The sequence below is a fragment of the Phoenix dactylifera genome, chromosome 12 (genome assembly GCF_051530095.1).
Source record: "Phoenix dactylifera cultivar Ajwa chromosome 12, Ajwa_hap1_PhDact_Kaust_v1.1, whole genome shotgun sequence".
NCBI classification, from domain to species: domain Eukaryota; kingdom Viridiplantae; phylum Streptophyta; class Magnoliopsida; order Arecales; family Arecaceae; genus Phoenix; species Phoenix dactylifera.
In genome coordinates, this window is record NC_143201.1 from 6104563 (window position 1) to 6127750 (window position 23188).

At 37.6% G+C, this 23188-nt stretch overlaps 1 protein-coding gene across 1 annotated transcript in view; it reads left to right on the top strand.

Annotated features, from left to right (window-relative positions):
* Nucleotides 1–20785, top strand: part of ECR1 (E1 C-terminal related 1) — a 31042-nt gene extending 10257 nt beyond the window's left edge. Inside the window, exons 3-9 of the mRNA XM_039115890.3 lie at nucleotides 1915–2117; nucleotides 6013–6245; nucleotides 6329–6391; nucleotides 6472–6528; nucleotides 16559–16680; nucleotides 18183–18300; nucleotides 20030–20785. Of these exons, the coding sequence (XP_038971818.2) occupies nucleotides 1915–2117; nucleotides 6013–6245; nucleotides 6329–6391; nucleotides 6472–6528; nucleotides 16559–16680; nucleotides 18183–18300; nucleotides 20030–20320 (1087 nt within the window). The 3' untranslated portion in view covers nucleotides 20321–20785. The remainder of the gene's footprint in view (nucleotides 1–1914; nucleotides 2118–6012; nucleotides 6246–6328; nucleotides 6392–6471; nucleotides 6529–16558; nucleotides 16681–18182; nucleotides 18301–20029) is intronic.
* The last annotated feature ends 2403 nt before the right edge of the window (nucleotides 20786–23188 follow it).

The following is a 23188-nucleotide window of genomic DNA, read 5'->3' on the forward strand; positions in this document are numbered from 1 at the left end:
GATATGTGGTCCTGAAGAACTTCACCGTAAGAAGATGCGTGACATACATAAGAAGATGCACGATATCATAGCCCTACCATAGAAAAAATGTGGTCATAGCTCTTGGCTGACGAGATGAACTTGATGCTTTGAAAAAATCTGAATTTATGAACGAAATTTGATTTTTGAGAAAGATTGAAATTGGCATGTATAATATTTTGATAGTATTGTATATCTAGTTCTGGTTTTGAACTGATGAATTCCATATGCTTATTTTTGGTAAATAACTATTTATTGTATTGCCATATTTATTTAGTGAAGATGGTCATTGCTTAGTGGGCTATCTATATTCGATATCTTACCATTTTTACAGATCCTGTGAAGTGTGAACTAAACTGGCACGTGGTTACCTTTCGGGAGAGTGATTAGAAGCACAATGTTGGTCCTTTATTTTAGATTGGAAATTCATTGAAGTTTAATGCAAGATTATTGGATACTATTGAGATTTTGTGGTACTCTAAGTTGGATTTTAATTGATTTAATTTTGGACTTAGTTAATTGACTATTTAGTTCTGCTGCTTGCTTTATGATAATGTGATAAGATGCCTTGCATGCTTGTGGGGAGAGTTTCTTAGGAGTTTGTGGTGGTTGCTGCGATCCTGGCTCGCGATCTCGTTCGAGGGCGTGACAATTGTAGTTGAAGATCTTCCATGAATAGGGCTCATTGTTGAGGCAAAATGTCAGATTCCTCTACAATCAATCACTGATACCTTGCAGTGACAATAAATGGATTGATTATTTAAAAAGAAAAAAAATGAGGTAATAATATAGGAAATTCAGTTAATGATATATAAGGAGGGGGACAAATAGAGTGAGATTAGGAAATGGAGTTGACTGCACGGACTCTAACTCCTTTTGTACTACTTCTATTTAACATATTGTTTTTCACTCCCTTATGAGATGTTAAAAAGACTTCTTACAACTAGTGGTACTGCTAAATTCAGGTACATTTTGCGACGGTCTTAAACATGGGACCAAGGTATATTTAGAAAAAAGGACTGGTTTTATGTTCCCCAAGAAACTATTGGCTGCACAGCAGATTTCACCCAAGCTTTGTTTGATAGAAGGGTAAAAACAGTTTCAGCGGTTGGTATCTAGGGTTTGATGTTTCGATAGGATATTGTAGTTGAATATCTTATGGCACTAGTCTCCCTGAAAGGAAAACATGTCAGTGGTTTCAGTTAGTTACTAGCCCTGTCAATGAAGAGGGGAAAAAAAGAAAAATAAGGGAAATATATATAATTGGAGTAGCTGTAGAACACCAGCTGTCCCTTAAAGGGGATGGATCAAGAATGAAAGGACTAATTAAAAAAAAACAGAGGAAAAAGAGAGGGAAAGTGACTAGCTGGAGAGAGCATTCAGCCAGTTCATGCAGCACCTTTTGTTATCCCACTCTAGGTTGAACTCTTAGAGGGCATACATGTTGCCATTTATGTGTGGCCTTGCATATTAAACTTGAGTAGGAGCATTCCTACAGGCCTGGTACTGTGATGAGTTAAGTAAGAATTTCGACCAATGCTTTATCGGTCATGTTAAATTTGTGGAATCATGGACCACATTCACTCTAAATAAAGTACCATGTGCAATGACGCAATGGGATTAAATCTGTTTCTGGAATCATGCGCTACATTATTCACATAAATGAAAAATGATGTTAAATCATGTAATCTCAATTGACTGTCGGATATTCCTTACGCTAAGTCAGTTAGGATGGAATGATAGCCATCTATAAACCAGTCATGTTTGTATCATGTGCCGTACACTGTCATATATCAGAAAAAGGTAAATGCATGGAAACGTGCTGTGCTTCCATTATTTGAGGTTCATGAAGTTTACTTAGAATGTATCCCTCAATGTTTTGCTTTGGTACTGCAGGCTTCAGGATGTTGGCAAGTCCAAGGCGGAGGTAGCTGCGAAGCGTGTTATGGAAAGAGTTAGTGGTGTGAATATTGTACCTCATTTTTGCAGGATTGAGGATAAGGACCTAGAATTTTACAATGATTTCAACATAATTGTCCTTGGTCTTGATTCAATTGAGGCTCGAAGCTACATTAATTCTGTTGCTTGCAGTTTTCTGGGTAAGTTGCTCTTTCTCATCCATTGTGGGCAATTAAAATGCACTTTTTCAATGATTGACTTTGAGCATTGTTTGGTGTTACTCCAAAGGATGCTCCTTACATGAAGTGCATCCTTTCGATGTTGCATTGCAAATTTTTCATTTTGTAGGCATCTATAGAAATTGTGATGCTTATTTTAAGATGATTACTGCAGTTATAGTTTGAATTAGATCCCTTGTAGTTGTACTTTATGATTGACAAACCAATTTTTAGCTTATTTTGGATAGTTCATTTGTTAGTGGGATTTTAAGGTAAACTTACAGGGTGTAATTAATGAATATTATATAGATCAAGATGTTGGACATTGGAAAGGTCACCAAGCATATTGTAAGTATCACAGACATTAGGATGTTTGCTTCGATTTGTGGTGAAGCTTGGAGGACAGATAGAGACTGGACATCAGATTAAACTTTGAAGAATACTCACAAAGTAAACATTGGAGATTGCCTGCTCATGTGAAAATATGAAGATAAATGGGATAAGCTAGAGCAACAAGATGGCCGAATATATATTTTTATACATGTGTATATGTGTGTGCGTTTCATATTTTTCCCAAATAAAGAGGAGCTAGATGAACCGGAGAGACTTGGTGAAAGAGGAATTTCATTGACTGTTGTTCCTTAATGTTCATAATATCCATAATTGTTTTGGTTCTTACAAGTTGATTGGATAAATAATGCCTATTAAAGAGCTAGACTTGCTCTTGTTTCTGAAAGTATATGATCGATAGTTATCTGGAATTTGCTAAGTAGGTTGTCAAGGAGCTCTATCTTTATTTAAGAAATTGTTATAATTTTCTTTAGACTTTTCTTACCAAATTTACTTCTGCAATTTTTTTAACTCTCAAAAAAAACATGAGAGGACATCAATTAAAGTCTTGCTCCTGAGAGAACAGATGGTTGAAGAATATCAAGATATTCTATTATTTTCTGGTGTAAAAATAACAGTTTTTGTTATATTTTATTGGAGCTTGTAATTTGGATTCAAGATAAGTTGTTACAAAATATTGTATACCATTTGATGGTAAGTCTAGTTAGTGGATGTTGAGAACTAACCTACTCCCCAGGTTGTTGTGGCCATTGCACTTAGTTCTGCTTACTTGAACAAGAAATATTAACAGTTTGTGGAGTGTGGAGCATTTAAAAGATCTAAGTTGTGCTAAGCTAGCTTCAAAATCCACTCTGCCTAATCAACGTGAATACTTGCTATCTGGTCCTGTAGATATGTTTCTAGGTGATTTATAATTGCATATGGCCCCTTAGTGGAGGCAGTTGGCATGTAATTCTGAACTCCCTAGAGGTTGCGAGTATTGGCGAACATGGTTGACAGCATAAGTAATTTTGTATGAGTGACTGCCAAAAGTTGATTTCTATTACTTGGTGTATTCTGGATGGAATGACTATCAGCTGTGAAATTCATTAGTTGAGTGCAGTTAATATGGAAATTAAAAAAAAAGTTCAAAATGCTGGTTTTTCATAGAAGATCTTCAATATATTTGAGGCAAACAGAAACTCTTGAAAGCTGGAGGGACATCATTACCAAGATATAAGGAAATGCCATAAAACTTATATTGCAACAGCAATGATTTGATTTGAGTGGAATACCATGTCAGTGTCACAGCTTTCCAAAATTATTCTGACAACAACTTGTTGGATGATGAGGAGGTATTGTATCTTAGGTTTTCACGGATATGCTTGTGTTGCAGAAATGATGGTCAAAGATCAGACTGCCTGAGCAGGGAGTCTTAATAATGATTCCTGTAATGAGAATCATGCAGTATGAGATATGCAGGAGCACTCCATAAAGTAGTGTGCTTTAATATGCTTTGCTTCTTACAATGACCATTTAACAGGTCTGCATATTTCTGACATATTTAAACATCAGTGCGTGCAATTGTTTCATCCTTGCTTGAGCCTAGAATCAAGGTGCAAGCCATGCTATGTCCAAGTCGGTCTATGTTGCTCTATCAAGTTGTTCTAGTGTGCCAGCCTGTGCCATGTGTCAACATGGGCGTATAGTGGGGCACATACCTTGCTGATTGGGGACCAGCATAGTTACCAATGCCAGCTTTTAAATTCTCAGAGTTGGAGTTGATCAATTGCCAATGTTTTTGAAAACTAGTTTCATAATGACACATAGCACCAAGGACTGTTGTGCCGGTATCGGTCCTCAGACTGGTTGCCAGGCGGCACGAGTCAGTGCGGCCTCCTGCCGGGCTCGTACCGATATAGTAGAAGAGGCGAGGGCAAGGTAGGCCGAACCGGACCGAACTGCCTGGTTCGGCCCATACCGAGCTGACCTGGTGGGGAACTAGGTCGGTTCGCCTATTAAGAACGGTTCCGGCCCCGAAACAACAGGAATGGATTCCGAACTGACCAAAAAAGGCCCGAATCGGCCGGTTTCGTTCGAACTTAGTGCGACCCGGTTCGAAACAGGGCCCCCTCCTCCTTTGATTCTTTTGTTAAAAGAAGTGTTGGGAAGGCCTTTCCAACACCTTCTCTGCTTCATTTAGGCTTAAGACGCCTAAACGGCTCCCTCTTCCCTCCAATTTGTGAGATCACACTGATTCAGCGCAATTGAGGTCCTGGTATACATTCCAGTGCTCTATAACCATGTCGGATACTTCTTCTCAAACCAAACTTCTGCATACAAGTTTCAAATGCTAGCAGAATTAGTTAAACCAAAATTCTGTGATGCTCTACTCTTTGCTGGAGCTAGTCAGATTCCTTATACCACTGTGTCAGTGACAGAGCTCTGAGCTGAATCAGAGGGCCTTTGTGTTGCTGTCCTTGTTTTGCATGCCACTAAGGTTCTGCTGGAGGGTGGTTCTCTAACCATTGTTCGCTGGAAAGGGCTCTGATGTTAATGCCCAACTGGTATCTCTCTGATATTACCCACATCAGGAGCACCTCTCATTGATTTTCATGTGCTACATGCGTATTGCCAGGCCAATCAGTGTGCCAATTGGCTGGCTCACCGTGCAGCCCAGCATGGAGGTTACCACCATTGGCAGGATAATCCTCCCCTCGGGTTGGACTATGTTTTGTTGATGGATAGAATGGTATACTAGATGGTTGTACTCTTTTCCGTTAACTTCCAAAAAAAAATAAAATCCTGTGATGCTCTAGAACCATCAAAAGTTCGTAGTTATTGGCTTCAAAATATTGTTTGTAGAGGCATGAATAAGGGAGATATTAGCTTAGTAAGTGCATTTCATTTCCTTTTGGAATCATGCACTTACACTCTATTATGCATACTTGCACGCTTAGGAGTCTCCAACAGATTTGCCCTTCTACCATATTTGATGAAAATACTCTTGTTTTTTTCAGTGAAGGATGAAAATACTCTTTAGTTCTCACATTCTTTACACTTTTAATGAAAGTCCGAATGTGCTAGGTTTCTAGGAGGCTACCATGCGAGAAGCACAAACAATTGCAGCAATGGAATGCCTCCAGATAACAGTGATTTAAGCTTCTGTTTTATAATTGCTTTGGACATTTTTTGTGTTTGTTAGTTTGATGCTGGTTATCAGTTGCAGGGTTTTATACATAATACTGAAGAACACAACTACGGGCAAGTTGTGGACCCTACCTACTAAAGCTATCCATGTTATGCTACTTCATAACTAAATTAGTTTAAAAGAAACATTTCAGATTTCATCTTTTTCCTCCTTAATTTTGGTGATTTATAAGATACTCCTTTCTCCATTCTTTTTTAGTCTTTAGTAATATGTCAATATGGCATATGCATCCAGTATAGTTTCATCTCAGTGTGCTGATATAAACCATTTTAAAAGTGATCCCATCTTTCTGCCCTTTATCTGATGTAGTATATCTCATCATTTTTGGAAATCTAGAGTATGATTGTGATGACAAGCCAATACCCGAAACCGTCAAACCTATGGTAGATGGTGGAACTGAAGGTTTCAAAGGTCATGCTAGAGTAATATTGCCTGGGACTACACCTTGCTTTGAGTGCAACATTTGGCTGTTTCCTCCACAGGTGAAGTTTCCATTGTGTACCCTTGCAGAGACCCCACGAACTGCTGCCCATTGTATTGAATATGCACATTTGATCAAATGGGATGAGGTACCAATGATTTTCCATCATTTTCTCTCTTGTGATTTTGGATTGCCTCAAATTTTTCATTTTTATTAGTTAATTTTTGGTAGGTACATAATGGGAAAGCTTTTGATGCTGATGATCCTGAGCATATGCAGTGGGTCTACTCAGAGGTTTGCTTGGACGCTTTTGTTTGATTCTTTCATCTAGTTTGATTTGTATTTTGATTTTTCTTTGCCAATATCTCAAACAGGCTCTCAAGAGGGCCGAGCTATTTGGTATTGCTGGGGTTACATATTCTCTGACTCAGGTACCTTGAGCTATCTAAATTGCTTATTCAAAATTATTATTTAGTTTTATATGGTTAAGTGCTAATGCTTTGCACTTGCTAACTAGCATCCATTGTGTTGATGGAGTATCAGTTTCTCAAATAACACAATAATTTGCTTTCAATACATCTAAATAACCACATTACATGCCAAATGCCCATCAATTCATACATGTGAATATGTTTATTATTATGCATACTTGTACGTATTGCTTCTTGTGAACATATTAGTGCATGTATATGAATGAATATTTACATACAAACACATGCACATATACATGCTAGTAAAATGCATGTGGAGAAAAATGTGGATAGGTTTTAGGATAAAATCTTTAAGTAACTAAAATGGAATCTTCAGAATCACCCTAAACTTCAAAAATATTTAAGTAAGGTTTGACAAGATTTAGTATCAGGAAGCATATGATTATAACGACATGCCTTTGCTACAAAAAACTCTCATAACTGCACCCTTTTAAAATGAAATATTACATTCTTGGCAGTCCTCACCTATCGAAATAGAAAGAGAATTGCCTGTCATTATAGTATTGCTTTATAGCACAGATTGCAAGCTAAAGAATCTAATAAGAAAACAATTCTGTTGGGGTTCATAGTTGGAAAATGGTCCCCTAGGGCCTCTTTGGTTGTGGGATATCCCTGGAATAGGGGTGGTTTATCCGGCAACCCCACCAAACGGCTTTACTTTTTTGGAAATAAGATTAGGCTGGTCAATGCCAGATCTCCTTATCTTGGGTTAAAATTTTGCTTGGGGGAGGTGAAATAATTTGAACCCAGTAAAGGGTAATAGTTATTGCTTCTCTCTTTTAACTTTTCTCCACCTTTTTCCACTTTTTTCAGTTATCCCTACCAATTCTGAACCAAATAGCAATTTATTTTTAACCCAGGGATAAAGGAATCATGGAGGGACAGCTCAGGTTACAGACAGCTAACCCCAAGTTCTCTACTCTGCAGCCAAATGCAGCCTCAAGATCTATGTCAAGAACCCCATAGCAAAAATGATTATAAACTCAACTAAATTGTAGTCTCGCTTTGATTGTTGTTTGCAGGTTGGGATGATGTGGGTCAACTAGATTTAGTATTGAACCCAAATGTAATCAGTTTTAGAATTTCGACCTGATGAATAAAACAATCGATACCTGGGGCATAAGTTTAGAATCTAGATGGGTTTCATGGTTTCTCAAATATGGGTCTAGCAAAAATAAACTTGGCAAGTTTGCCCCAACCAGGTCACATCAAGCTATATTAGTTCAAAAACTTTGCTAGTGCTCTAAACTTGATCCTGTTTAGACATGACCTCAGTCTGATTAAATTTCAAATATGATTGAAGTTCTATATCTATGTATTTTTACGTCTATGGTGAAAACACTGCTTATCTTTATCCCATCTAGTTTTGAATCAAGAATTCATCCACCTTATTAGTTTGCAAATGCATGTCTTTCATGGTTATACCAGTTGGTACACGAGTGAGTTTTATACACTTGGGTTCAATCCAAAGTCCAAAGCTCAATTACGGCATAATTTGAATTTGACTTGGATTATAACTCAAGTATGAATTCTAACCTAAAGGACTTTATTTATCCATATAAAATCTGCACATGCAAAATGCACAACAGAACTCATATTATCCAACATAAAATAATCCAAAAAATAATCTATCAAGTTTCCTTTTAATGAATGTTGCAACCCATCAAGTTCTTGAGTTCTCACTTCCTAAATGAGAATGTGTGGATGGAAACAACCTTAACTATTTAGTTTAGAGTTTAGACATTCAGCTCTTGGTTGGCATGGGCTTTAGTCACCCTGAGGCATTTTGCCATGTATTAGCGCATCCAAAATTTTTTCCATTGCCTATTCAAATGACCTTCATAACTGACATAGTTTTAGCACAAAATGTAACTTAAAGCAAGACAATACACAATGTTTTAAGGATATCCAAGATCATGAATGGCGGGATTATAAACATGTTGACTATTAGTAGAAAATATGATGGTAGACGCCAAGGTTTTAAGTTGCAGCCAAAACCATTCCATTTTGGCTGAAATTAAACCGAAACTGATACCTAGATTTGGTGGGTTGGGTCAGTTTCAGCCCAAACTGGCTAGTTTCTGTCTAGTTTGGCCAAAACTGATCGAAACAACTGATAGATGCTTTTTAATATTATTTTTTGGAGTTTATAATATTTAGATTCATTTTTTTATTAGAACTGCATAATCTATAAAATATCATTTGTTCATTTTTGGTTCGTGTTGTTGAGTTAAAAGTGGAGCTAGATATTAAGCTGAAGCCTTGATGGACCAAGGTCTAAAGAAAAAACCCTTATTATGGTACGCTATAGAGAGTAAATACTAACTTGAACAATTAAATACAATGCAGTTAAAAATAGTAGCACCTTTTTATATGAAATATACGCAACGCTCCTCAAATATATGAGAAAAATTATCCAAGATTCAGTATATTGATGACTTCCACTAAATATGAAATTTATGGATTTTTAAACAACTGCTATTCAATAAGTATTTTTTACATGCATGCATAGACACACACACACACACACACATATATTCACCATACAAAATATTTAGCGTACCTAATTTAACCTCACATGCAATGCTAACTTCAACCTTAAATTGTAGAAACTACAAAGGACCTATATAACACAAATAGTTAAAATGTTGTATAGGAACTTTTATTGGCTTCTTTTATTTTTCTTGTATTTTGATTTTTCAATTTTTTTCTTGATTTTTTGATTGAAACTTTGAAACTTGGAGTGAAACTTATGAAACTGCCAAAACAACTGAAACCAAAAGTCTATTCCAAGAAAGCGAAACAGAAAATCGAGTTTTAAAACCCTGATAGATACTAGACTCAAGCGAATCATACAAATGTTTTCAACAAAGGTAGAATGCACAAACCTCTTTTGTGTTAGGCTAGTCTGCTAGGAGGCTTTGACTTTCTCAATGAAGTGGGGCATGAGATTAAGAGAGCTTTGCATCATGTTAGACTGGGACTCGGAAGTCTGGGGGTAGGATAGTGTTGAGCACATAGTTGTGCAGCCAATAAAAATGCAAATGTGATGGGTGTTATAGTTATTCAGCCTTCTGCCATGTGCCTCAGTCTTGGTAATTTCCAACAAAAGAACTTCTATGATTCTAGTGGATCTACTCTCCTTAAATCAGGAGGTTTCATCTTTCTAAAACAACTTGAGAGTTCTATCTCGGGTGGATTATGTCAAATTTTGCATGTGAAATGAGATTGGGATCCACATATGAGAGGCTTGGCATGGGATATACACAGCAGTGGGGTGTGAGAGCAAGACGTGGGAGTTTCCATGTGAGATAGTCTAGACATCAGGTCCAAATTTCAGTCATCATGGGTTTCGAAATATGTTTCAAAGGTTTATTTTATGATGTCTAGGATGTTCTTGTCTAAAATCCAAGCACAATGAAGGCCTCAATGGAAATTATTCATGCTTGTGGTGTTTGTGCATACATGCTCATGCTTGTTTATCCCCTAGTCTAAGGTCTTGAATTATTCATTTGCAGTCTTATTTTCTTCCTTTTAAGGTTCGTTTGGTATTCTTGGATGGGATTCAGTTGTCCAACTCATGCAGTCTCCTGATTAGATATTTCCTTTGTTCTTTTACCAAGACATTTCATTTTTTCTACTATTTTGATTATTGGTGACTTGGGTATTGACTTTGACATGTTTATTAGACAACTAAAGATGTCTGATAAAATCACCATCATGTTTAGGGTGGATTTGTACCATTAGTTACATCATTTAGACTAATTGTGTTAGATCTTCCTGCTGGAATTGTTTATTTGCTAGTCCATTCATCCCCTTTACCTATTCAGTTTTATTAATGACATGAACACTAGCACAATGTGATCAAATGGTCTTTAATTAAAAGAAAAACAAGTATTCATATTCTGAAAGCAGATACAATTTGGGAGTTCTCCATTTAGTCATGAGGATGACTAGAGAGCCACACCTGGCCTTCCTTGCTACCTATGGTCATTTCATGTGATCGATAGACGCCCCTAATAAGCAATGATAAGGGGAGAGGATGATTACCTTTTTTCTAATGGTTTGCAAATTTCTCTGAAAAAAGTGATACCCTTCATTTTCTGCTGCTTCTTAAACTATCCAGCTAAATCCTGCTAACCTTTCTCTCTGTTTCAGTCTAATGGGAGATTTGATTCCCTTAAGATAGTCCTCTAGGTAAATTAGCCACCACCCTATAGATTGGTCCTATATTTCAACTTTGGGTGACTAATGGTAATGAGTGATCAAGTCAGGACCAGAAAAATCAATCCATCATTTGATCACATTATAGATTGCGAATTACTACAGCCCACTGTTTAGGGAAGCAAGAGAAGATGGGCTTCAATTCCCAACCACTTCTTCAAAAAGGCCTATAATAGCCCTCTTTCTCCTTCTGAAAGATTGTGTAATAGATAAAAAGGTGGGCAACGAAACTCAACAAGCAAACCTCGAGCATGGTCAAAGAATTGAAGTGTCCATAACAAATGATTTAAAATAGATTAGATGATCAAGTCATCACTAGAAAGCTTGGATGTAAGTTGACAGAAAGTACAGTTTTCCACAAGAACTAAGATGCTATAAAAAGGTTCAAAGGGTCCTAATAATTTACAAGAAAAATCGTAAGTCAGATATTTTTTTGAAATCAAATGCGTTAAGTATAATTATAAATTTTAGAAAAACTCTTTTGTTTGATATAGTTTCACCTTTTTTCCCCCAAACATTCCCTTATATCCTCAAGACCGTATCCTTATGAGTAAATGGATGAGGCCACAAACTGTTACTGCTAATGCAGCTTAGGAAACACGAGTTACAAATGAACTAGATGAGGTCACATAAATCATCGAGATCAACTAATACCACTTGGCCTAGTGTTCACATAAATCCTTGTTGATGATCTGAATGAGGCCACATATACCAGCTGGCCAGAGAGTGAGGCCAATTATATCATCTGGGTTGAGGTTCCCATGTATCTTTGAAGTTTGATATTTCTTTTTAAGATTTGAAAGGGCTTCATAAATACCATAGTTTAAGTCTTGTTAACAGAATTTCCGCTCTGTAAATCATATGCTTTTAGAATTTCCATATTGAAACCAAAACATAGTTTCAAATTAACATAGTAACGAACTATTAAAGAAGAAGACGTCAAATTCTTTGCAACTAATTATTAATTCTGAAATATAGAACAACTTGATAATTGAAACTAATAGTGGAGTGGAAGAAAACCTAAGTTTTAGAGATAACCTTGAGGTTTGAAAATTTAAAACAACACATAAACTTAAATCAATACAAAATTCAGAGGTCATAAATGAAACCTGAAGCTTTGAAAACTGGCTGGTGTTTGTTAATTTAGAAACAATATTTAAGTTCTGAATTTGGCTATTTGAAAGAAGAAATAAGCTTAAAAAATGTAAAAGGAAAACCTTAAATTCCGGGGAACATAAAAAGATTACCCGGGAAATCATAAGACTTTAGAAAAGATAATGTAGTTTAGAAATTCAAAACAATGCATAAAGTCATATGACTTAAAAACACCAATGATATCTTAAATTTCAAGGGCATCAGAAAAGCTTAGTCTCCAAAGATAATACTTATCCAAGTTAACCTTCTTCTTCTTCTTCTTATCTTTATAGGACCGCATAATCCTTTCCTTTTTCATATCCTCTGCGATTTTCTCCTATTGATCCTTACTTATAGATAGGGAAAGGTAGTTAACATGTGGGCCCACTAGTTTGCCTCCACAGTCCACACACCCCTCTCCAATCGGTTGGTATTGCTAGGTGGGTTAAGCATAAAACTTAGCAAGCATATAATGAAGGCAGATAGACAAACTACTAAATGAAAACAAACTTACATAAATATTATTTATGTAAATGTCCTCTTTTCTTATTTTTTTTCATTGAATTGAGGCATTGAGTTTTTCCTAGGAATTTGCCTATATTGCATATAACACCTCTCCATATCCCAATTTGCAAATTGATGTTGATAAGCTTATTTTTATTTGCAAGAAACCACTAAGTTTAGGTTAACTCTAATAGATGATTGGATGGTCATTTTTTTATCATTTGGGGGGTCCGTTATAAGTTGGGGACAAAATTACCCATGTCCTCATTTTAAATGTAATTTCCTTGTTATCTTTTTCCTCTTTCCTTTCTTTCAGCATTAGGACTCCATTGTTAAGTGATCCACTTCCTTGCTCGCCCAACCGTTAGGGCTCCAAGCCTCCTTTCTTTGGAAGTAGTGATGATGATGAGGTGCTTTCTTGGAAGACACAAGTGACCCATTTGAGGAACTCCACGATGCAGTTGAGCTACTCGATAGACTTGGGGTTAGGGATGTCCTAGAGGTTGTCGAGATGGTAGCTGTAACAACTCAGGATCTCACCCAAAATGGCTAGCCGGAGGATATTATTTGGGCTCCTTAATCCTATACAAGTACGCAAGATCTCGAATAACCGATGTGGGACTAGACACATGCCTGCACGGGTCCTCACATACTTTTTTCATTCAAGCCTTGACGTCTTCGTCAGGCTGAGGGTTCAAATCCATTCAAATCTAATCACAAGCACCACGATTGATCTATGGTCAGCCTCAAAGAGCCCGTACTGCAGTGTTCCTTAGTCCATATGGGCTATGAGCTGAGTTCGCTCTGATACTATTTGTAACAACTCATGACCTCATCCAAAATGGCTAGTCTGAAGATATTATTTGGGTTCCTTGATCTTGTATATCCAAGTTCTTCTCGGCGAATAAATGATGTGGGACTAAACACATGCCTACACAGGTCTTCACAGTAGCGCTTGCTGTAGGGCAGGTAGAAAGGGGCAAAAGCGGGATCGTGGCTGGCCTCCATCTCCTAGCGGACAACCTCGTACTCCTTGTTGATCCATATTAGCTCCCACCTGGGCGCCATCATCTCTTGGGGGCATTGACCTAGAGCTCGAGAAGGCCCCCCTCTCGTCACTTCTCCAGGTCCTGGGGGAAGATGAAGAGGTCCTCATGGTACATGCATTCCCACTCCTTTTGCTTCTTGTTGTCATGGTCCTTCGATGCCTTTGTAAGCTGCTTGATATTTGCCTTTGGGGAATTCTCGTCCTTGGATCTTTGCCACTGCTATCCCCCACATGACAATCATTGGACGAGTACTCCAGATCGCCATTAGCGAGCAAGATGGATTTGGCTTCGGTGATTCACCATTTGAAAGACGAGAGAACACGATCGGCACAGAACCGATCGGATTTGTCAAGAACGAGCTGACAACTACAGGGGAAGCGGCTTAAAAGTAGGAATGCTGTCACTAGAACGGACCACACAAAAAGGGGTGATCAGTGACATCGATGACAATGGCGAGAGCGGAGAAAGTTGGGATGGGAGCTGATACTAGGATGGGGTTTTTTCTTTTGAGGGGAAAGGAGAAAGTTGGAAAGCATACCTTTTTTTGCCTTTGGCCAAGGTAAGATAGTCATTTCTTACCCTTGATTAATTGAGACCAAGGTTCACTGTACCGGTCGGTACCGAGCGTACCGTACCCGTACCGATGGGTACCGGTATCGGTACACCAATGTCGGTACGGTCGGTACCGAGCGTACGGTACCGTACCGACACTCGGTACGTCTATACTAGTGCGAACCTTGATTGGGACTATCGTTAGTGAAGGAGATGGAGGACCAATAGAAGGGTCATATCACAAATAAAAATAGCTTTATTTGGGTCAACTTGTAAATAAGGATAAGGGGAGGTATTATATGCAATATTGGTACAATCTTGAATTTGATATGCTCAAAAACTTTTAAGATGTTATGTATAAATAAGAAATAAGCTGTCATCCGAGTTCTACAAAATTACTGAAGATTTAAAATTCCCTAAAAATAGAAAAATTTAATTCTTGAACTTTATTTTTCCTTTTGGGTAGAATTTTAAGCTTTAGTTTAAAATCCAAATTTTTTGTGTTGGTTCAGATTTCAACGTTTAAATGCTAAGGTATTTCTTAAATCTTAAAGGTATTTCTTAAGTGTCATGTTTAGGCACTTCAAACAAATATACAAGTAATTTTGTGAAACCACACACTGTAAACAACTTTAAGACCTATTGGGGACATGTATAGAAACTAATTAATATTACTAAAGAGAAATTATAATCAACAGTCTATAAACCTATAAAATTTAATAGTCGAATACTTCTGTTTGACAAATCATACATTTATTATTTTTATTTTATACTCCTCTTTCTATTTCTGTAAGGGATGCATGTATATTTAAATGTGTATCTCAGTACTTCACTAAGCTTCTTGCAAATTAGTATAGTGCGTTGTTTACACATTGACTAAAGGATTTTTGAGCAAATTTACATAACATACAAACATAAATTAAAGCATATTTTCTGTTGGAATGTTGATACGTACTTGAGCTAATGACCATGAACCAATAAGATACATACACAAAAAAGGTACTAAATTATAAAAAATATAGTTCAGGTAAAACATAATATAAATTAGAAATAGACATTGAAGTATTGACATAGAAAAGATACAATTAAAGATCATATATATATATATATATATATATATATATATAAGAATAGCTAAAGTATTAGACATTGAGGGTGAGTCGTGGGGCGACGGTAATGTTGCTCCTTTGTAACCTGGAGGTTATAGGTTCGAAACATAGAAACAACCTCTCCATATGCTAGGGTAAGACTACGTACATTTGATCCTCCTCAGACACCGCAATAGCGAGAGTCTCGTGCACTAGGCCACCCATTAATAGAAGTACTAGACATTGTAGTAACTAAAAATAAAATTTGAAAAGTAAAGGAAGGCTTTGAACAAATAAAGCAAATATCATATTTCTTAGAAGTTGAGATACCATAAAAATAAAAATAGTTAATAATACAATGCCTATGGAAAGGATACCCGAATCATACCAAATTGCTCGATTCTGAGCATGCCAAACTGGCTGGTTCGAGGCATATCGAACTAGACTAGTTCAGGATTGGCATGGTTCAACCTAAATTTTTGAGACGGCTCAGCTAAGGCTTGTTTTTTTTTTTTTTTTGGTAAACACTGATTCGTTTCTTAAATCTCCCTCCTTGTCCTGCTCGTGTTGTTCAAGTTCTCCCCCACCCCCTCTCACAGCTCGCGATGCTCAAGTTCCCTCTTCCTTGCTCTTAACATTTGAGTGCTCTCAACCCCTGCTCTTGAATACCCCCTCCTTGTCTCTCTCTCTCTCTCTGTCTCTCTCACTCCGAAGGTTCGGGTTAGGTTTAGGATTTCCCTCTCCCCCATCCACCCTCTCCTTCTCTCTCTCTCTCTCTTTCTCTCTCTCTCTCGTGCTCCGAGGGTTAGGGTTTTCCTTGGCCCCCCTCCCTCCCTCTCTCTATCTGCAAGGGTTGGGGCTAGGATTTCTCTCGGCCCTCCCCCTTCCTCCCTTTGGTCCTCTCTCGCTACCTCCCTTTCTGTCTCCCTCCCCTCGTCTCTGTCTGTTCCTTTCTCCTTTTCTTCCTCTCCTTTTTCCTCTCCCTATTTTTGGTATGCCTCAGAATGGTACGGTGCGGACCATTAGTTTGGTACTGGTTTGGCGAACTATGGGGATCATGGCCAACATTAAATAATGCTAGCATTTGTATAGACTGACATGGAAAGATACATTTGTAAGAAGGTTTGCATTTGGCATGCTAAAAAACTACTACATAGTCACAAGGTTACAATCTCATGGAGAGAAAATGAGAGCATTCAGAAAAATTGATGATAGATGGTCTTTTAAATATCACAGATTTTGTATTTTTAGCTCTTTTTGCTCATAATATATGCCATATGCCATTTTTGTTTTGATTTAGTTTTTATGAATCAATACTATGCTATCTGCTGCCTCTGTAATTATGTTAATGAATCTTTCCTTTTCTTAAATTTTTCATTATTTTGCATCAGGTCATATAGTCTTTCTGCTTCTGTACAGGGTGTTGTGAAGAATATTATTCCAGCAATTGCTTCAACGAATGCAATCATATCTGCTGCTTGTGCCTTGGAGGCCTTAAAGATTGTATCTGGGTGCAGTAAAACTTTGTCCAATTATCTCACGTGAGTCCGGATTAATCTTCCCCTCTCTTACCACAGCCAAATCTATATTCGATGTTTGATGGTTAAGTTGTAGCATGCCTCCAATGAAAGTGGCTTCTATACATTTATATCAAACATATTTTCTAGGACATGTTTATGGAAAGAAATTAGAAAAGGAATCCACTTTAACTAAAATTCATTTTAATGCCTGCTTTATCATTTTAAATATTACCAACTGAAGCATTTTACTGCTTGTTCCTTTCATTTTGTCAATCCAATGGAACGTGCACATCTACTTCTTCCTATAAGGACTTAATTTGAATATAGGTGTTGACTTAAGAAGCTGATATGATTATGGTATTCAGATGTGACATGATATGGATATGCTAATTCGTAAATCTTGAAAAAAGAAGGAAGGACACAACTAGGATAATGGTAAATATTATTTTTACATATACATAAAAAGCATATAAAGCATAGTGGATTATCATGAGAACATATTTTACACTTTATACAATGGCATTAGCATCCATAATTTCCATTATTTAGTCATCATTTGAATCAATAGATCATAATTTATACTAGTAATATTGCATGACAAACTCCAAAATTAAACATTTGTCATTAAAAGGGTAACACTTATCAAAAAATAAAAGAAAATGAAGCCCTACCCTCATTGTGAGAGGTATTAAGGAAGTATCTCAGGGTATCTAGGAAATACCTAAAGCCTTATATACATTTTTGAAAATTAAGATACTCAATATTGTCTAGATAATGCCTAAGCATCTCCGCAATGTGCCTAGGCTCTTCAATTGGCCAGACTTCCTAGGAAGTGGCTGCCTAAGGATTAGTTCATTGAAATATATAAATTCCTTTTTTTTTTAAATTTATTTTTACTCCCTTGATTTATATTATTTCATTCCTGTGACTAAAATAAAATTGTTTTAAATAGACGGGGAGTTAAGGTAGCATAAGTTATTGTTATGATTTTCTTATCTCATCCACCCTCTAGCTGAACCCTAGAAATGCCTCCCTAAAAGCTAGAGCATGTAGCAACTCACCATTGTCAGTTGCCAACTCATGCACCAAGTCAGCTTTCCATTCTCCTTCTTCCTCTTTTCTTCTCCCTAGAAACGCCTTCCTAGAAGCCAGAGAAGAAGATTCTACTAGGACTAGCATGAAAAAAGATGACTGGGTAGCTAATACCATGTAGATAATATTTGCCAGACAGGTCTTGCAGGTGCTTGAAGTTACTTCAATTTCAGTAACATGCCTGTTTTAACAACTTCAGATGTTCACTTTGCGAGTACTGAAACATATATTAGAAGGAATTCTGGTTTTAAGTACTTTTTGTTATTTTTTTTGGTTTGGCTGAAAGATATTTGAGCTTAAAAGCTATATCCGACCATATTTGGAAGAAACAACTATGCATATTTTTTGTTTTGACCTTAATTATTAAATATGAGGTAGAGTGCCAAGTATTTCTTCTTATTATTTACTAATTAATCAACATGTATCTGTAGGTATAATGGCCTCGAAGGAACTCACATTAAAGTCACTGATTTTGTCAGAGACATGGATTGTCTTGTGTGTGGACCTGGTACTCTTATTGAGCTGGACACTTCAGTTACTCTTTCACAGGTAATTTCAAACTTTTCATGTCTTTCTTTTCATTAAGCTTCAAGCTACCAACTTTTTATATTTAGTTGGTCATAAGATGCATATTGTTGTGGTTGAAATTCGGCCTAAGGTTGAACACACCAGAGGAAGCCGAGAAGACGCCTGCTGGGGGGGAGACAGAGAGTGCCACCTCTTGCTCTCCGATGTACCTTCATGAAGCCTTGGTCGAGAATTCCGGCGAAGGCCCTCCGATGGCTAAGTTAGCTGGATTTTTGAAGGGGTTTAGAATAGCTTTCTTGTAGCTCCTCTTGTCTTTTTCTTGCTTACCGAGGGCCTTTTCCTACCCTTCTTTTTATAGGGTGAGGATTTTGGCTGTTACTTGTAGCCTTTTGGCTAAGCTGTGATTAGCTCATGGCTCGAATCACGGAGACTGATCCCGCCGGCGGAGGATCTGGGGGACATCATTTCAGATTTGTCTAAGGATCCGCAGGGCCTTCGATGAGGATTTAGGAGATATTTCTCTAGTCTTGTCATGAGGATCTGCGAGATTTTCGATGAGGATCTAGAGACAGCAGGATTAAGGTTGACAGGGCTGAGGTCGGATAGGCTTGGAAGCCGTGGCATGCGCTTGGCGAGGTCGGCTCGGTCTTTGGCCAAGGTCAGCTCGGTCTCTGGCGGAGGTCGCCTTGGTTTTTGGCCGAGGTCGCCTCCTCTGGTCGAGGTCGACTCGGTCTCTAGCCGAGGTCGGTTCGCTTGGCGGGTTTGGGTGGTTCCATGCTGGAGTAGGACGATCCATTTTACCTCCCATCACATATAATTCCAGATTTAAGTCAGAATGCATTTAGCTATACTTTCAGCTGTGGCTTTTTATACCTCTTTATCATATGATTTCAATATACTTTAAGTCCTTATTTTCAGGTCATAAATTTTATTTTTTGCTTTTTTCATCATGAGACCAAGAAGGGCTAATCCCTAACTTTTCTGCCTATTCCCAATCCGCTCTTGGGGGCTGACTCCAACTGGAATTGAGTCCATTGCCCAAGTGGCAATAGGCAATACCACCAGAGCAAGTGTCGGTGTTACTTTTTTGCTTCTGTTTGAAATAAATGTTTTAACTAATTCTTGCATGCAGCGGTAGTTCTCTCATAGAAGATGATTGTTTATCAGTCTTAGTTACATTTGGAATATACTCTACTATGTTTGGCGATGTTACAATGATAAAAGTGAAATTTTAAGGGGTTTGAACATATTAAATCTGCAGAAACTACAAAACATAAGCATAAAAAAATGGTGAAACTGTCCATTAAACTTATTACCATGCCTCCTGTTGATCATTCCACTGTTTAGACGTCACTAACATAGTATATATGCAACTCTAATTTAACAGGGTTCAATTTACTCAATAAATATCTGTGGAGTTTTCCATTTGATTTATAATTTAACCTTCTCATATGGCACTAATGGAATTAAAAAAAAGATACCTATCCTACAAGCTTGTATGCATTTCAATCATGACAAAGATTAAACTCAGTTATTTATCTATTTTTTATATACGTAGTGCTTGGAGATATCCTATATTCAGGCTTATCCTGATGTACAAACAAACAAAATTATATTTATGCATGTCTCTGCCTGCATGTGCTGTCTGCTCCATACTAATAGAGAAGATATATGCATTTTTCAACAAAACCATGTACTATTATCATTCTTATTTACTTTTGAAAGCTTTAATTTTCTTGAAATGTAACAGTTCATCGAGCTACTCGGGGAGCATCCTAATCTGCATCTGTTGAAACCTAGTGTCACATACCGAGGCAACAATCTGTATATGCAGTCTCCCCCAATACTAGAAGAAATGACACGTTCAAATCTCCATCTTCTGCTGTTTGACCTCATGGGCAAAGTCCCAAAGGACACTATTCATGTCAGTGGCACAACTGAGAAGAATGGGAAGAAGACATCCTGCCTGAGGAAACTGCGTGTTGTCTTTAAAAGGGTTGTTGGAGGGAGCACAGACATGGATATAGCCGGGAGCTCATGAAAATTACATACAATGTGCAAAACAAGGGCATATAATATTGCCAATATCTGATCATAAGTTTTGAGGTGATGCTATAATATTGCCAATTTCTGAGCATAAGGTTTGAGGTGATGCTTTCTTTTGATGTTACACTGATCGACCATTTTGGAACATATTTAGAATCAAATCTCTACCTGAAGATCTTTTAGTTGTGTTCCATCATTGCAATGATGGTTCTCAACTCTCAAAGTCACTACTAAGGTGTGCTTAAATGTTCATAGGAGATAGAGTAGGAAACATAAGTTTATAATCTCAAGAGAAAAAAAAAAAACTATGCACAATTTCTTTGTGTACCAATATCTGTTGACAGGTTAAGCTAGGAAATGCTTCTCTTTTTAAGTACTATGAAGAACATAATCAATGTGTAACATTTTTCATGATGAACAGTTCAGTTTGTGCGAAAATGGGCATCAATATGGTTACGCATGTTATTTTGTAAGATTTGTATATGTGTTGCTGGATTTAATATTTTGCATGGTAGTGATAATATACTCCTTATCATAACATCTATCGTTGAGCACCCCCTTTTTTTTCAATGGAGAAAAAAGGCTGACCAAGCTGACTTCTTCAGGAATTCCGGACTCCATATTCAGTGCCTAGAAATTCTTTACTTTGGTTAGCAGCTGATTAGCTGTTTGGTTTCCCCTTATGCATGTTAATTAACCTGACATGGTTGTAATCCCATCAGCTGGATAACTTGCAATTGGATTGCTGACTGCTGCATCTCCAGTTGATGGTTGCGATCCTTATTGCACTCTATGTATCCCGTTGTAGGGATTTTTCTTTTTAGGAGGAGGTGGTGGTAAAGCCACCTGAATTTATTCAAAGGAAGAGAGCATCAAGATGAAGTTAAAGAAAAGAAAAAGGATCAGACATAGTCTAATCGAGAAGAAAGGAAATGTACACAAAAATTAAGCATTCCAACTATGTGACTACAAAGAAATAGAGAAGCTCTCATTCCCCACCACAAGAAAAAAAAATGAAAAGAAGAGAACCTTTTACCCAAGATGGACCAGTCCTTGAATGGGTTGAGGCTGATCCCAGTTGCATGATCATAACTCAGATGCATGGTAATCTTGGGAGAATAGGTACAAATATGTTTTGAAAAGTACTAAATGACCACATGCATGATAATTGTGCAATTAATCCTTATGCACAGTTCATAGTGTTTCTAATTTTTGCTCCCCTTGCTGAACTTGTTCATCATCTCATTTACAGTTTATAGCATGGCTCGCCGTACCGGTTTGAATTGGACAGTATGCTCTATATTGTTTCAGTATCGGTATCCGGTATAAATATGACACTCGATACGTCTAAAATATTCCGTACCATAGGGTACCGACACAGTACTAATATAGCACCGGTATGGAGGGTTTAGTACCGAGATGGCTTATCTTGATCTATAGGTTTACTTCTAGTCCTAATACCCTATGGTTATGACAACCCAATGTATGATTAGAAGGAATAATCTGGGGATCATGGTTTAAACAGGGCATTATTGTCTCAGAAATGTTTGAGATTGAGGGAGAAACAACATTATATATACGTACGTACGTGTATATATAAATTTTAGATTAAGAGAGGCCATTCCTCACTTACTATAAATCTTATACCCATCCCACTTAAGCAAGGCTTGAGCTAACTACAATCGGGAATCAGAGTGAGGTCCCATATATATGGAATTAAACCCCTGTTTCTTGTCTAAAATGGTAAGGGATTGTATCATCTGAACCAAATGGTTACTGAACTAAAGAGTTATCTCATTTTTTTATATATATAAAAGGACATCCTTGTGCATGCCGCAATGAATTATACGGTCATGTGGTCTAAATAATTGGGCTAAAAGGCTGCAAGATGCACACAGCATGGTCCATATGCAGACAGCTCAAAAGGCAAAGCATTTCTCTAGTTTTATTTGGGGTCTGCAAAGACAGCTACTGGTCCAATTATAGTGCCCTTGAAAGTTTAATAACAGTTCATTTTGCTTCCAGCTCTCAAAAATACCCAAACATAAGCATGTCACTCAGAGCTACACTTGGATTTAGCTGGCATCTTGATTGAATTGCAAGACAATGTGGATGGATAACACTAGGATGTTCCTGATAGAAATCAGCCGTGAAGCTGACCATATTCAGATAAAACAGTTGATCCAATAACTTGATGGGTCTACAATATATACATACATACATACATAAATACAACACTTGGCAGTGAAGCTAGTAGTAGTCCAAAATCTCATATCACTCGCTGATGGATCTCTTACCCATGCGGACATGTGTTTAGTCCCACATTGGTTATTTGCTGGATAGATTTTGGATGCTTATACAAGATCAAGAAATCCAAATAATACCTTCCAGCTAGCCATTTTGGGTGAGGTCTGGGTTGTCACACCTCCAGTTGTAGGATTGGAGCCCAAACACTAAACAAGTGACCAAAAGAAAAGGGAGTGGTTGCCTTCTTGGTGGATTCAGATAGGGGAGAAGAGCCAGGCCAAAAGACATCCCACATGAGAAGTGGATGCAGTGGAGGAGCCTAATCTTGAATTTGATAATGAGAACTTTGTTGGCAGAGTGCTCACCATCCCTTCCACATCCCTCTCCAAACTGAACACTACCATGCAATTCCCTTCATAATCTATTTTTCTGGTGAAAAGGAGAGGTTGGCCAACTGCCAGCAGGACCCACCTGCCTCCCTAATCCACATGCCCTCAACCTCCACCCATCCCTTGCCTCACCTATTAAAGTTCATCGACAAGCAAACAACTACCAAGAGATAAGAGCAATCGACTACTCTTGTTCAATTTCTTTGCTTTTCAGGTGACGCTCGTAG